This window comes from Petaurus breviceps, unplaced genomic scaffold, assembly GCF_028583685.1.
Source record: "Petaurus breviceps papuanus isolate PSGF00001 unplaced genomic scaffold, PetGlider_PUasm1.0 98, whole genome shotgun sequence".
NCBI lineage: Eukaryota > Metazoa > Chordata > Mammalia > Diprotodontia > Petauridae > Petaurus > Petaurus breviceps.
The window spans coordinates 18,856,191-18,872,955 of NW_027187460.1; the positions used below are offsets into that span (position 1 = coordinate 18,856,191).

Genomic DNA, 16,765 nt, shown 5'->3' on the forward strand with positions numbered 1-16,765 from the left:
GAAGGAGACTTTAAGACACAAAAGTGTAATTATTCTGCCAAGGAGATTTTCCCCCACTTTCCAAGCATTCTACAAATATAAGACCCTCTAGAGTGAGAACCTCAGAGTCTGTTAAAGGGAAGGGGGAAATAGATGTAAAATAAAGCCAGTGTGATTTAATACAAAGATCAATCAGTCAACAAGTATTTATTTAGTACACACTATGCAACAAGTGATGCCCTAAGTATGCACTGGATGGGAAATTAATGTTCTTGTCACAGACCTGCCACTTACTTGTTTAGAGACACTCACAACTTTCTTCTCCTCTCTCTTCCTCAGTCCTTCTATACAATGAGAGAAGAACCAAACAGCCTCTAAGGCCCTCTCTAATTTCATATTCTATAATTCTGATTTTCAATACTACATGGCAAGGTCTAGTGGGAAATTCTGCCCATTCACTCAGTAGCTACTAGGAATAAGTTATAATTATAGCATTTGGAGCAGCCAAGAGATATTCCTAAGACATAAAGCTGACCATGTCTTTACTCTGATAGTTCCCAATTATGTCTAGGGACAAATATAAACTCCTTTTATTGGCATTTGAGTACCTTTACCACTGGTGAGAGGGCTGCTCAGCCCTTTGGCTATTCATCCACCTTTGGTGTTCACCTATCACCCAGCCCTCACTTTTGGCTCTAAGAAGCTATAGCATGTGCAGTGGCCACACCTTGGTAAAACCATCTTGGCAGAGGAGCTAAACCAGGTTGAGGGCAACAAATAAACATCAAACCCAAAGTCTGGGGGATGTGTACCTCAAGGATATGAAGAATTCCCCTGGCGGGTTAGGTGAATGAGAACAGTTTATTCCAATGGCCATGAAGGCATCTGTGGAGCACTTAGAGCTTGGTCAGACATTGAAGACACCAAGGTCATCTATTGCATCTCATTGCCAGTCATCCTGACTTCTGTCTTGTCACTGGATTTCATGACTCTGGGAAAGAGAGTGAGGATGATGGCTTTGTGCAACTCTGTCTCATTTAAATCCAATTCATTCTTAAGTAAAGACATCATACTTGACATCATTGGTCCTCTTTGAAAACAAAGGACAAAAAACAATAATTTATATATGGTACAAAGTATGTGCTCAAAGAATTGCTAGTTGACTGCCTGCCTGAGGAGATGGCATTGCAGGTAAAAGAAATGGTGTCAGTGAAAAGGCATAAAAGGGAATGGAGGGGAAGGGAATAATTATTTTTTGTGGCTGTTATTGAGTCATTTCAGTCCTGTCTGACTCTTTGTGACCCCATTTGGGGTTTTCTTGGCAAAGATATTGGAGTGGCTTACCATGTCCTTCTCCAGCTCATTTTATAAATGAAGAAACTAAGGCAAACAAGGTTAAGTGACTTGCCTAGGGTCACACAGCTAGTAAGTATCTGTGGTAAGATCTAAACTCAGGAAGATGAATCTTTCTGATTCCAGGCCCAGCACTCTTATCTAATGTACCACTTAGCAGCCAAGTATTTATATAGCACTTACTATATACCAGGCACTGTGCTTAGCTGTTTTCACAAATATTATTCATTTGATCCTTACAACAATACTGAGTGGTAGATGCTTTTATTATCCCCATTTTATAGGTAAGGAAACTGAGGCAAAGAGAGGTGAAATGACTTGCCCAGACTCACACAAGTTAGTAAATGTCTGGGGATGTAATTGAACCAGGTCTTCCTGACTTCAGTGGTAGTGCTCTACCGACTGTCCTACCTATGGACATGAAGCGGGAAAACACAGAACATGTACTTATGGAACAATGGTGGTTCCCAGTTGGTTTTGTTCTGAAAATGATTTTCAACAACAACAAAATGTGTTGTGAATCTCCAGAGTAATCGAATATACTGCTCATTCTTTACAATTATTTTTTACATTTGATATTATTAAAGAATATATGGCCTAAACTCCTTGGACCATTGTTAAGAACCACCGATGGCTTCCAGAATCATTAAACAGAAACAATAAATATTATTAAATATTCATTGTAAGCTAGGCACTGTGCTAAGTTCTGGGGATAAAAAATATAAAAAAGAAATACATTCCCTTCCCTCCAGGAGCTTATAATCAAATGGGGGAAGACAACACACAAAAGGAAGATGAAAGTAGAGGTGTGGGGAGGGTACCCAAGGCAGGGTATGGTGGAGAAGTCAGAAAAGTCCCAGAAGTAATGCAGCCAAGTGAGAAATAAGGAGAAGAAAGTAATACAGTTTGCTGGACTTTGGAATCCACAAAAGGGTAAAAGGGAGACACAGAGACAAAGAGAGAGAGAGAGACAGAGAGAGAGAGAGAGACAGAGAGACAGAGAGAGAGAGAGAGATAAAGAGAGAGAGAGACAGAGACAGACAATAATACAGACAGATTATAGATACAAAGATGGATATATATAAAGGCAACTAGGTGGTGCAATGAATACGATAGTCAGGCCTGGAGTCAGGAAAATCTGAGTCCAAATCCTACTTCAGATACTTACTGGCTCTGTGACCCTGGGCAAGTCATTTAATGATTTATTTCTTTAATTTATTCAACTGTAAAATGAGGATAATAGCCACTTCTCAAGGTTGATGTGAGGATCAAGTGAAAAAACATCCGTAAAGCATACAACGAAGTACTTGGCATACAGTAGGTAGTTAATAAATGCATGTTCTCACCCCTACCCTTAGGGAGACTTATTTCCAAACCAAGATAATTTATCCACCTACCCATATTTTTTCTGACGCCCTCCTAATTGTAGCATTCATTTAGTTTTTTCTTGTTTCCAAGGAAAGTGCCTTGACTGGGTATGACTTTCCCCTTAACACATTTTTTAATGCCTTTTAGATTTGAATTACCTTGTAAGCAAGGGAAATGCTTATGTCATTTTTCAATAAGGAGAGTGTCCACAGGGCATTTTCCAGATGGAAGGAAGTCAGAAATGATGTAGGAGGTGGGTGGCACCTGAAGCAAACAATGTATTAAAATCATAAGAGATTGGCAAGGGCATCAGAATAGACATCATCTGAAAGGGGCATCCTGACCACAAATCTATAGGATTCTTTAACATGACGACATAGAATACAGTTATAAAGCGATTTGTGACAGTCAACACTATATGTCTTATGATTAGAATTATTATTGTTGAAAATTTGTATTTTTTTGGAGGTGATCAGGGTTAAATTATTTATTTGTCCAAGGTCACACAGCTAGTTTATTCTGAAGTAGGATTTTAATTCAGGTGGTCCTGAATCCAGGGCCAATGCTCTATCTGCTGCATCACGTACCTGCCCCCTTGATGATAATTTATTACAATTTGTTCTCCTCATCTGTAAATGTCCTAGACAATAGTAGTTCATATTTTATAGCCATTTAATAATAATTAGCATTAATATAGCTTTTATAGATAGCTTATATAGTTTCCTAAGTGCTTTACACATAATCTCATTTGATCCTCATAACAATCTTGAGAGGTAGGTGCTATTATTAACCACATTTTGTAGATAAGGAAATTGGTGTGTATAGAAGGTAAGTGATTTGCCCAGGGTCACACAGTTAATGTCTGAGGCATGATTTGAATAAGTCTTCCTGACCCCAAGTCCTGTGCCACCTAACTAGTGCTCTTGCCCTGAGAATGGTGGCCAGAATGGTGAGTAGATTGGACACACCATAGAATGCTGGTTGAAGGAACTGGGGATGTTTACCTTACAGAAGAGTAGATTTTACGGAACCATAATAAGAAAAAAAAAATTTCTACAAATTGGAGCTATTCAAAAGTGGGATGACTTGCCTCAGGAAGTAATGGTTTTCCTGTCCCTAGAAATCTCCCAGTGGAAGGCTGGATGATCACTTTGTCATATTGTAGAAGGGTTTCCTATCAAGGTAGTCCTTGGACCAGATGACCTTTGAATTTCTTCTCTATAGTTCCAAGATCCTTGGATTCTCATGTGTTAGCGAGTCTGTTTCTCACAACAGCCCTCTTAGGAATCCCTATTATACTGATGAGGAGAATGAATCTCAGAGAGATCCTGGTGATGACAATCAAAAAAAAAAAAACTAGCAAGACAGAGTAGGTCTTCTAATTCTATTTTCACCACACCCTGCTCCTTCTTGATCCATCTTCCAGGATGTCCACAGCCACTGCTCAAGGACAAAGACATGACAACTCTTCCTCTCACCCTAAGTCTCCAAAAGATAAATCCTTGCATCATGGAGCTGTGCCGTTTTTTTCAACAATGTCTCTGCGTTGGTCAAAAGCAATATTCAAGAAAAGATACTATGAGGTAACCCTGGATGCTATTTTGTAGGAACATTTTCTTTAAACTGCTTCTCTTTTTGGTTTGGAGGGGTAAAAGTTGCCCTTTGGTTGGTGCAAAATGGTGGTTCCTGTCATCTTAGTTACTGCATAAATGACTTAATTGATAATTCAGAAACCAATTTCTCTCCACCTAACACACATGTCCAAACAAAAAAACAAAACAAAACAAACCAGACAATTCAAGTCAATTCAAAAAACATTAATTAATCACCTACTACTATATACAAGGCACAGTATTAGCTTCCATTGATCCACAGAGGGCATAGAATATAGGACCTTAATTTCTAAGCCATGCCACAGTGTTTATACCCCTTTCTCTTTTTTTTTTAAATATATGTTGTCCTTCTCTCTTTAGACTATAAGTTCCTTGAGGGCACAGATTGTCATGTTTGGGTATTTATGTCTTGGGTACTTAATGCAGTGTCTGGTGCCTAGAAGGCATTTAATAAATGTTCTAGCACTCATCATTCATGGCTTACAGGTGCTTAAAGGATTAGATGAAGAATATTGCTAAAACTTAAACTCTTGGGGATTAGTGTATTTGGGACCCAATCAATGACTGGTAGAGAACTAGTTGTCTATTTAAGAGGATGAGGTTTGAGCATCTCTTCCCTAGACCTCATCAATAAAGTTTTTAGGAGGTAGGAAAGACAAGAATGCACAGGAGTGGTAGATGCAGACATATGGGGAAAGGGAAGGAATCAATAACTGTCCTCTCTTCAGATGCTACTCATGCACAGGTATAGAGGCTTTAGTGGGTCTTGGAGACAGCACAGGGAATGGCTAGACAGAAGAGAGTAAGACAGTAATGGAGAGTACACAAACAAATGAACAGGAGAAGGGAAAGCAGTCATAAGTCAAAAAGGAAAAAAAATTGTCTCTATTCCTACCTAGGATCAGCATGAAATGTTTTCTGTTCCCTCAGGTTCCTGTATATAAAATCAGCTAGGTGCTACAGTGGATAAAGTGCGATACTTGGAGTCAGGAAAAGCTGGATTCAAATCCTGCCTCATCCACTTACTTACTATCTGTGTGACCCTGGGCCATTCACTTCACCTTTGTTTGCCTCAGTTTTCTCATTTATAAAATGCAGATAATAGTAGTACCTGTCAGGTTGCTGTGAGAAACAAATGATTTCACACCAACAAAACTCTTTGCAAACTTTAAAATAAATACCAGATATTATCATTTATTATATGACCTTTCATAGGACTTTGTCCTAAAGCCAGTGGATTTTTTTTTCTAAATACATTTGGGAACAAACTTGAGTTTTGGCTTTATACTGGAAAAGAAAGTGAAACAAGAAGAGTGAGTATTGTTTTCAAACTCCAGTGTGTGACTCCCTAGCCTCCCATTCCTCTCAAACTCTCAATTTGCTGAGGGGTAGGTCAAAGAGGTCCCTGCCTCCCTTCTCCAAATACATACAAATCACAGTTCTTCCAGAGGCTAATACCAGTCATCCTCAGGGCCAAATGAATGGGCCAGTGAAGGAAAATTGGAGAATGGGCCTTGTAATGTTTCAGAAAATTTGGTCAGGGATCTTTGCCTTCCCTGAAATGCTGACATAACTTTCTCTTCACTGTGATTTTCTCTTAGATGCTGCCATAAGCAGAATAATAGAGGGGGAAAAAATCATGCTCTATAGCTCTGGGAGCCTGTCTACTTCCAAATCTTTAATATCATTATCAAAGTCTACTAAAAGACCCCTTGGAACTAGAATTGCTTGATTGATTGGAACCTGTGGTGTAGTAGACTGGGAGTCAAGAGACCTAGAGAAAGCTACAGGTCTGCTGTTTATTATCTGTGTGAATGTGGAAAACCATTTAACTTTTATAAGCCTTCCTCTATAAAATAAACTCAATACTACCCATACTCTCTCCCTCACAAAGTTGTTATGAGGAAGGTGCTTCTTAAATTTAAAGAATTGATTTCTTATGCTCTCTTAGTCCTTCAACAGATGCCTTCACTCTTCTCTCCAGCTCTTACCTCTGGATATCTTACCCAGCATCACCTGTTTTCTACAACTAAATGGATCAGCCAAGGATGGTTCAGCAAGGTCTTTAGTATCAGGGATTAAGAGAAAAGGAAGAAGGGAAAGAGGGAAGAGAATTCTACCTTACAGACATTTGTGGCTCTTTTTTTTTTCTTTTTTGAGAGGAAAAGGCAGGGCAATTGGGGTTAAGTGACTTGCCCAAGGTCACACAGCTAGTAAGTGTCAAGTGTCTGAGGCCATATTTGAACTCAGGTCCTCCTGACTCCAGGGCCAGTGCTTCACTCACTGCACCACCTAGCCACCCTGTTGTGGCTCTTCTTTAAAGACAGAATTATGACTACTGTTGAGGGAAAAAGTGAGGCCCATCTGCAGTAGATGAGCTGTGGATCTGAATTAGGAGAAGAGAAAAAACACACTGAAAGGACAGGACAAGTAGGTACCAGAATATCTTCAGAGTTCCAAGATCTAGGGGACAAGATGAATAGGAAGACTGGGCTTTGTAATAATAATATGGGTATAGTAAGTCACCCTACATCAAGAATCTAAGATTTTGGGAGGGCCAATGAGATGACCATTTGTCTAATTTGACCTGTTTTTTTTTATTGAACCCATTTGTATTCTCCCATTCCTGCCATATTTGGAGTCTCTCAAGCCTCCTCCTGACACAGTTGCCCTATTTGATCAAAGATTCCTATTCCAGAGGCACCACCAGAAATACTGGCAACTAGCTTAAATTCAGTTGAGCCTGAGCAAAAGTGGCTCAAAGTAAATCAAAAGTATAACCATGCCCTGGTATAATTGAGGTAGATTAGAGCCAGAGGCCATAGGAGTTGGGTAAGCTGAGAAGCTAGGAGGCTGGAAAGAACAAAGTAGGGAAGGCAAAGGGGTTCAACAAGGGTGCAAACTGGTTTATACTTAATAGGAAGAGAGATAGTTGCTGACTGATACTGATGGTGATAGGAAGGTCTGAATGTGGTGATAGAGAACAATGAGTTTGTTAACTCCTTTTGGCCCTGTGTCAGAGAGTGTAAGGGAAGGAGTAGATGGCCTTTTAAAAGGATTCCAAAAAATATGGTACCTTCAGAAAAATTCTAAGCTGCAAGAGACCTCAGAAGATGCAAGGAATCTGAAAGGAAGAGATCTAGGATCCCAGGTTTATAGCTTAAGGAAGGGACCTTAAAAGTCATCTAGTCAAACCCCTCCATTTAACTATGGAGAAAATTAAGGCCCAGAGAAGTGAAATTAAGGGCTCACAGTCACACAAATAAGTCAGTCATTTATTAAGCACCTACTACGTGCCAGGAACATAACAAATAATTGGTAGAGCCAAGATTAGAACTCAGGTCATCTGACTCTAAATTCATTGATCTTTCCACTGCTCTACAACCAAGGAAGCTTTTAAGAGGACATAGAAATGAAAAAATTGAGAAAAAAGATGGTAGAGAAAGGATGTGTTTATGTTTTCTATAGGGAGGGTAAAGAGACAAGACTGTAGAGTCTAGCCAGGTCAGGACAGAGAAAAAAGTTGAAGAAGAGTCCACCCTGACCTGCTGTGATGGCACCAGAGGAGATGAGTATGATAGGTCCTTGACTCCAGACCCAACGATGATAGCCTGGGTCTGGGAAAAGAAGCAGGCAGAGAGGATCAGGGATAAGAATTTCAATCCCACTATTTCCCATTTATCAGTATATGGAGCACAGCCTTATTTGCCCTGTGCTAATTCCAAATCTATATACTCCCAAACCTTACTGTGATTAAAGGCCTTGCTTTATATGACCTTAGTACCACTAGTCATCTTGTCAACATTGAATGATGTTGTTTTAGAACTTCACAAAAATGGCTGGAGTCAAAGAAAACCATGATGATGAACTGGACTGTTATTCTATGGTTGCCTAAAGCCCCTGAGCTATATATTTATATGTGGCTGCCTACACCACCTGAGCCAAAGACATCCCAAGGTCAACATGGTCTTATGAAGTGCATGTTTCACCCTCAAAAGCAACCCCAAAGCACTTCCAAAATGAAACCTAGTAGAATGCAACCATTCCCTGGCTATCAATAAATCAAGCACTACCTAACCTATTTTAAGTAAACCCCCCAGGCTACTCTATAAATTCCTAGCTGTTACATGGTTATCCCTTCCCTGACTTACATTAACTCTCTAGGTTCTGCATTGAGTACTATTCCTGGTTCTTGAGAAATGCAACATACATCTGTCAGAGGGTGACAAGGATGGCTCATTCCCACAGTAAGTACACTACCTAACAACTTAAACATAACATCTTTACTTTACTTAGAGTTACTTTAGCTACAACAAATATCATTACCAAGGCAGGCTTTGTATAACAGGATTCCCATAACATCAATCCTGATCTGATTATGAGTGATTCTAAGCAGTGAGGTAGCACAATGGATAGTATGTGAGACTTAGAGTCAGGAGAACATGAGTTAAAACCCTATCTTAGACATGTACTGCTTGAGTGATTCGGGGCATATCATTCAATTTTTTCTTGTCCTAAGTTTCTCAACTGAAAAATGGGAAAATAATTCACAAGGTTGTTGTGAGAGGCATATAAGAAAACAAGGAAAGAAAACTATAGACCAGTTTCCCTAATGAATATTGTTGCAAAATTTTTAAATACAATACCGGCAAGGAGATTGCAGTAATGTATCACAAAGATCACACACTATGGTGAGGTCAGATTTATACCAGAAATTCAGAGCTGGTTCGATATTAGAACTATGAGCATAAATGACCATGTCAATAACAAAAGCAACAAAAATCATATGATTATCTCAATAGGTGCAGAAAAAAAGCTTTTGACAAAATACTGTACTCGTTCTGATTAAATACAGTGGAAAGCATAAGAATAAATGAAGCTTTCCTTAAAATGATAAGTTGTATGTACCTAAAACTATCAGCAAGCATTATCTGTAATGGGGATAAGCTAGAAGCCTTGCCAGTAAGCTCAGGGTGAAGCAAGGATATCTATTTTTACCACTATTATCCAATATTGTTCTAGAACTGTTAGATACAGCAATAAGAGAAAAAAAAAGAAATTGAGGGAATTAGAATAGGCAATGAGGAAACATAAGTATCACTCTTTGCAGATGATATAATGGCATACTTACAGAATCCTAGAGAATCAACTAAAAACTAATTAAACAACTAACCAGCAAAGTTTAGGATAAAATAAGTCCACATAAGTCATCATTGTTTCTATGTACAACAAAGTCCAACAGTAAGAGATAGAAAGAAAAATTCCATTTAAAATAACTGTAGATAAAATAAAATACTTGGGAAACTGCCTGCCAAGGTAAACCCAGGACCTATGAGAACACAATTATAAAACACTTTTCACACAAATAAAGTCAGATATAAACAACTGGAGAGATATCCATTGCTCATAGGTAGGCTGAGCCAATATAATAAAAATTATAATTCTACCTAAATTAATTTATTTATTCAGTGTCAAACTACTAAAAATTTATTTTATAGAGCTAGAAAAAATAATAAAATTTATCTGGAAAAACAAAGGTCAAGAATATCAAGAAAATCAATAAAAAAAACACATGAAGGAAGGTGGTCTAGCAGTGAAGGATCGCAAAATTTTCACAAATTGGTAATCATCAAAACAATTTGGTACTGGCTATGTAATAGAATGAAAGATCAGGAAAACAGATTAAGTATACAATACACAGTAGTAAATGACCATAGTAATCTTGTGTTTGACAAACCCAAAGATGCAAATTTGGGGGACAAGAACTCACTATTTGACAAAAATTGCTGGGAAATCTGGAAAGCAGTTTGGCAGACCAACATCTCATACATAGACCAAGATAAGGTCAAAACATGTAAATGATTTAGTCATAAAGGGTAATATCATAAACACATTAGAGGAGGATAGAATATTTTGCCTGTCAAATCTATGAATAAGGGAAGCATTTGTGACCAAACATGAGATAGAGAGAATTATGGGACATAAAATGAATAATTTTGATTATAGTAAATTAAAAAGGTTTTGGAAAACAAAATCAATGATGCCAAGATTAGGAAAAGAAGCAGGAAAAGGGGGGCATTTATAGCAAATTTCTCTAAAAAACACCTAATTTCTCAAATACATAGGGAACTGAGCCAAATTTATAAGAATGTAAGACATTCCCATATTGATAAATGGTGAAAGGATAAGGATATACAGTTTTTAGAACAAGAAATCAAAGCTATCAATTAGTAATATGAAAATATGCTCTAAATAACTATTGACTAGAGAAATACAAATTTAAACATCTCTGAGGTACCACCTCACACTTATAAGATTGGCTAATCTGATAAAAAAAGAAAATGACAAATGTTGGAGGGAACATAGAAAAACTGAGACACTAATGTACTGTTGTGGAGTTATAAACTGACCCAACCATCCTGGAGAATAATTTGTAACTATGTCCAAAGGACTATAAAACTGCAATGAAGGGCTATAAAATTGTGCATACCCTTTGACCCAGAAACACCACTACTAGATTTGTTTCCCAAAGAGATCAAAGAAAAAGAAAAAAGATCCATATTGCAAAAAATATTTATAGCAGTTATTTTTGTGGTGTCAAAAACTGGAAATTTAGAGGATGCCCATCAAATGGGGAATGGCTGAACAAGTTGTGATATATGATTGTGATGGAATACTACTGTGTTATAAGAATTGATCAGCAGGATGGCCTCCAAAAACCCTGGGAAGCCTTATATGAACTGATACAAAGTGAAGTGAAGATAACTAGGAGATCACTGTACACAGAAACAGTAACATAGTATGATAGTGTATGATAATATTGTATCATACAATATAATATTGTGTGATATCAACCGCAAATGACTTAGTTATTCTGATCAATCGAGGGATCTAAGACAATTCTGAAGGACTTGTGATGAAAAATGCTCTCTAACTCCGGAAAAAGAACTGATGGAATCTGAATGCAGATTGAAGCAAACTTGGTTTTTTTAACTTTCTTTATCTTTCTAGTTGTTTTTTTAAATTCTATTTTACTTTCAACATGTCTAAAATGAAAATATTTTTGCATGACTTCACATGTATGATCTATATTAAGTCACTTTCTTTCTCAAGGAGGGAGGGAGAGAATTTGGAACTCAAAATTAAAAAGAAAGTTTAAAAATTTTACATGTAATTGAGAAATATTTAATGCAATATATGAAAATATATTGTGGGCTAGAGGAAGAAGAATATCCTAACATAAAAGAAAAAGGAAGTGAGGAGAGAGGTCACCTACTCCTACCTCTATCAAAATCATGAATTTCATCAACAATGGAAGAGGGTGCACAATGATCTGCTCATACTATTTATTACATCATTATCAGACAGGTATTAGACCTGTGATTTCATTAGTGCAGGGAATTGCCAAGTGAGGAAACTCCCTCAGCTAATGGAGATAGGCACTTTCTCTCTGACTTAAGGAGTTTTAGAGAATTTCCAGAGTACTGAGAAAAATATATGTGAAAGCCTGGACTTGGATTCAGGTATTCTTGAGTCAAACGACAGCTCTATTCCCTATACCACAGTGACTCTGATAATGATAACAAGAAGAGCTAACAGTTACGCAAAGCACTTTCCATGCATTGTCTTCTTTGATCTCATTTAAATGAGGTCTTAATAAATGTGCAACTAAATTGATTGGTCTGGGGGGAAAAGAGATTCTTCACAGGAGGAAAAGAAGAGGCTAAATGACCACACTTTGGGGTTGTTGTAACAAGGATTCATGCACTGGATAGGGGGTTCCACTAAAGGACCTCTTCCAACTCTAAGAGTCTGTGATTCCAGGATTCTTCAAACTCTACCTTATTTGGGGAATCAGTTTAGTCCTGACGCATCTTAAATGTAACGCATTTGAAAACAAGGAATTAAAAGACCTGAAAATGTAAAGAGTCTTGCCAAAGGTCACACAGCACATTAGTTGCAAAGACATGAGTAAAAAATAGTTCTCCTGACTCTCAGGTCAATATTCTTTCCTGTTCTGTATACAACCAGCACTTGATAATGTGCCTGGCACATAGTAGGTGCCTAATAAATTCTTGTTGACTTAACTTGAATAACTCCCAATTAGGGAAGGAATCAGTAGTCACCAAACTGAAAACACATCTGGTAGAATGGATGCCCTGATATTATAAGGGAAATGCTACAATCAGGAAATAGTGAAATCCTATATTAGTCTGAAAGCTGACTCCTCTGGGATGATGTTCCTCTATCTGAGAGGTCACTGACTACTCAGCTCTGGGTCAAAGTCAGAGACTCGTGCTCCCCCTCCACAATTCTCCATATGCACCAGAAGGTCTGGGGGTGTGAACCCAGAGAGAAGCAGCAAGGTGGCTCAGAATCCAAGAGAAGAGCAGAATCTCAATTCCAGCTTCTGGCCTGGTCTGAAGGCTACTGAGGAACAACCAGAGCAGAAATCCCAGACCAAAGGGGAGTCTGCAGTTTAGTCACCCTGATCCAGCAAAGCTTCCCCATTGACTGATAGTTGTTGATCCTAATAGCAATTTGCTATTGCTCCAACCCAAACCCAGGTCAGGAATTCATAAAGTTCAGCAAAACTGAGAATAATCAGTCACTTAACCCCAATTGCCCTCCAAAAAGCAAAAACAAAAAACTGAGAATAATCCTTTGGGGTAGGGGGAGGAGGAGAATAGGACCTTTAATTAAATAAATAATGTCCAATCATTCCTGAGGAAAAGACTAGAGCTATATACAAACTTTGAAGTTCAAACACAGGAGGTAAAAGAAATATAAAAAAGTAAATATGAAAGAACAATTATATATATATATTATGTATAATATATATATACATAAACAATATCCTAAACAAGGATAAATTGCTTAGATTCTAATATGGAGAGATGACACTTATGTCCCTTCTGAACCTTATCATCTTCAGGAATCATAGAGAGATAAGACAGAAGGCTTAGGAGTGGTTCTGTTGCTCCCTGATGATCTTCAAAGACTGGAAAGAAAGGAAGTGAAATTTCACATAGTGAGATGAACAGAACCAAGAAAACAAGTTATACAATGACAAGAGTATGGTTAAGATGAGCAACTTTGAACAAATTAGGAATTTTGATCAGTGTAATCATCAACCATGATTACAGATGACTAGTGATGAAACATGCTACCCATCTCCTGATAAAGAAGTGAACAACTCAGAACGTAGAATGATACATATATTTTCTGGACATGCCCAATACAGAAATTTGTTTTGCTTGACTATACTTGTTTATAATAGGGGGTTTGTTTTTCTTGCATTCTTTATTGTGTGGAAGTGTTGTATTGAGAGAGAAAGAATGCAGATTTTTGCTGATTAAAAAAATAGAGTAATAACTTTTTTAAAAAAGAAAAGAAGGGATGTAGGTGATGGCTAGTAGGAGGAATCAATAGAACTTGATAACTGACTATATACTAGAGGTGAGGGTGAAGGAGTATGATAACCCTAAGGTTATAAAAACGGTAAACCGAGTGTTGCCATTTACAGAAATAGTCGTCATAGGGGACAAGATTGGGGAAAAATTATGAACTTAATTTTAGACATTATGAGGTGATAGTAAGCACCTGTGTAGAGAAGGTTTACAGGGTATTTGGATATACTAGTTTGGAATTTAGAAGAGTGGTCAGGGCTGGAGATACAGATTCAAGAGTTATTTGCATAGAATTTGTAGTTCAAACCACAGGAGCAAATGAAGTAACTAAAGAAGAGAATGTCAGAAGAAAAGAGGACAAACATATCAAAGAGAACTGTTAGGTTTGGGATATAAAGCCTGATACTGAGATTATATTGCTTCAGCATTGGTTGATATCATACAGCCCAATTTAGTGAACATATGGATACAAGATACACATCTACCTCTTGCTGGGCCTCCATCTCTGCTTAGCAAGGGCAAAGGAAGCTAGCTACACATGTAACTGCACCAAAGAAGTCAGCTCTATCCAGCCCATTTTCAATATGGTACAAAGTTATTGGGAGCCAAAGATATCTGGGGCTATTTGGAAGTAGATAAAAGGAGCTAGTACTTCCTAATAGTGCATTGACTTAAAGTGAGCAGACAGATTAATTGAAGGGTTGATAGAATTCCTTTGGAGTAATGGGCTGTACCTGGTAGGTATTCACCAGCTGCACTGGTTGTCTCTTTTGACTCTTTCTGGTCACACTGCATTCAGAAAGGAACAGCTACCTTCTAGAGCTGAGGAGAGGACAAAGATCCAGTATAGGAAACCCAAAAAAAAGGAGCAGTTAAAGAGGTCAGCATAAGTAACATAAAATAGACGAAACTGTCATTAATTGACCTTTTTTTATCATTCAGAAGGTTCTTCATTATGAATGTCAATCATCATTATAAAGGACTACAGAATAAATGATTCTGGTTCCACAATTTTTCTGGTTGGATTCTGGATAGATCAAATAAACCAACAAGGATTTATGTGGTCTCTACTATGGGCTCAGGGCAGCTAGATGGTACAGTGGATAAAGTGCTGGGCCTGGAGTCAGGAAGACTCATCTTCCTGAGTTCAAATTCTGCCTCAGACAATGACTAGCTGTGTGACCCTAGGCAAGATACTTAATCCTGTTTGCCTCAGTTTCTTCATCTGATGAATGGGTGAAGGAAATGGCAACCACTCTAGTATCTTTGCCAAGAAAACCCTAATAGGGTCACAAAGAGTCAGCACAACTGAAAAAAAAAAAGACTGAAAAACAACAAATACTACAGGTTAGGCACTAAAAGCTGATGGGCATTTACTGTATCTGTAATTCTTATTGTAATAAAAAAAAATACTTGATATGGATACCCTTTAGAATGGCAAGAGTTATGAATGAGGGGGAAGAAAGGGAGGCCCAAGATCCTAGTCTCAGTCTAGATCACTCATAATGCCATCCTGCAACAGGGGTAATTTAGGGCTAGAGCATTCCCAAATGGATGATGCATGCTGAATCAAAGCCCATGTGGCCTATAGGAAGCTACCCAAGGGTAATTAGTCCCTTTCTCACTAGGTTCTTACTAAAGCACATTCCTTTGGTATTTACATGCAGGTAAGGTTGGCTTCCTATGGCTATTTGGGCTCTGGCTTAGCTCTGTTCATAATCTAATGGAGTGTGTGTGTGTGTGTGTGTGTGTGTGTGTGTGTGGAGGTGCAGATCACCTTCATGACAATAGAATCTTAATCACATGTTTTTTATAGCTAGAAGTGACTTTCAGAATTAAGATTTAGAAGGATTCCATCTTTTAAATCATCTAATCCAATGCCCTCATTTTATAGATAGAAAGCTAAAAACCAGAGGGAGAAGCAACTTGGTCAGGATCATAAAGCAATTGAGAAGTAAATAGGTGGTGTAGTAAATTATGTGCTGAACCTGGAGTCAAGAAAAGCTTAGTTAAAATCCTGCCTCTGACATTTAGCAGCTATATGACCTTAGGTAGGTCACTTAACATCTCAAGATTTCAGTTTCCTCACCTGTAAAACAGAGGAAACAATAATGCCCATTTCCTAGGGCTGTTCTAAGTATCAAATGAAAAATACACACATAACAAACACACACACATATACCATGTTTCCCCGATAATAAGACCTATCCCGAAAATAAGCCCTCCCCTTACTTTGTAAGATTCCTCTAAAATAAGCCCTCCCCCGAAAATAAGCCCTATTGAGATTGCTACTGTAGTGAAGGTGATCCCCTGCACTACACACTACATTACGGTACCCTCCCCCCCCGTGAAACGCACACCGCACTCCGAGCTGCATCCAATCAGAGCTGCAGCAGTGAGCGCGTCATCCTGTTCTTTATTGAATTCATTATTGAATAAAGGTACATTTTTTTGTTCACATTTACCTGTTTATTAAAATTGCTGTCAATGTTCATTAAAATAAGCCCTCCCCTGAAAATAAGCCCTCTGGTGTTTTTCTGTCCAAAAAAATAATAACAGTGTCTTATTATCGGGGAAACACAGTATAAACACATATGTATGTGTATGTATGTGTGTATGTATATTGCTCTGCAAATGTTAAAATGTTATATAAATGGGGGCTATCATTATTAGTGGCAGAACCTGAGCTGGTCCAGATTACCTTCCTTCTAATATACAGCCCATCTTCCACAACCCTACTGCCACAGTATATGATGAATGGAGCACACTGAAGTCTGGCATCCTTCCCAGAGTCACTGCAGTGACTCTGATACACTACATTTCTTTCTAGTTGTTCCATACCAGTGACTATTTTTTCCTCCTCTTCTCTTTCAGCCTTAAAGCAAAAATGTCTTTCAAACATCTGCACATCTGTCTGAGGCCATGAGAAAACCACTGAAGCAGAGTTCTGAATTCATTCCACCTCCTTGGCTGCTCTCCTCAGCCCACAGTACCAGCAAGAATACCACCAGGAACTGATTTGGTTTTTTGTTGTTTTTGTTC

General features: G+C 38.1%; 1 protein-coding gene across 1 annotated transcript in view; it reads left to right on the forward strand.

The window, feature by feature from the left end:
- Nucleotides 1–16,641, forward strand: part of HHLA1 (HHLA1 neighbor of OC90) — a 64,521-nt gene extending 47,880 nt beyond the window's left edge. The window contains exons 13-15 of the mRNA XM_069081299.1: nucleotides 4,127–4,283; nucleotides 8,478–8,560; nucleotides 16,598–16,641. Of these exons, the coding sequence (XP_068937400.1) occupies nucleotides 4,127–4,283; nucleotides 8,478–8,560; nucleotides 16,598–16,641 (284 nt within the window). The remainder of the gene's footprint in view (nucleotides 1–4,126; nucleotides 4,284–8,477; nucleotides 8,561–16,597) is intronic.
- Nucleotides 16,642–16,765: the final 124 nt, after the last annotated feature.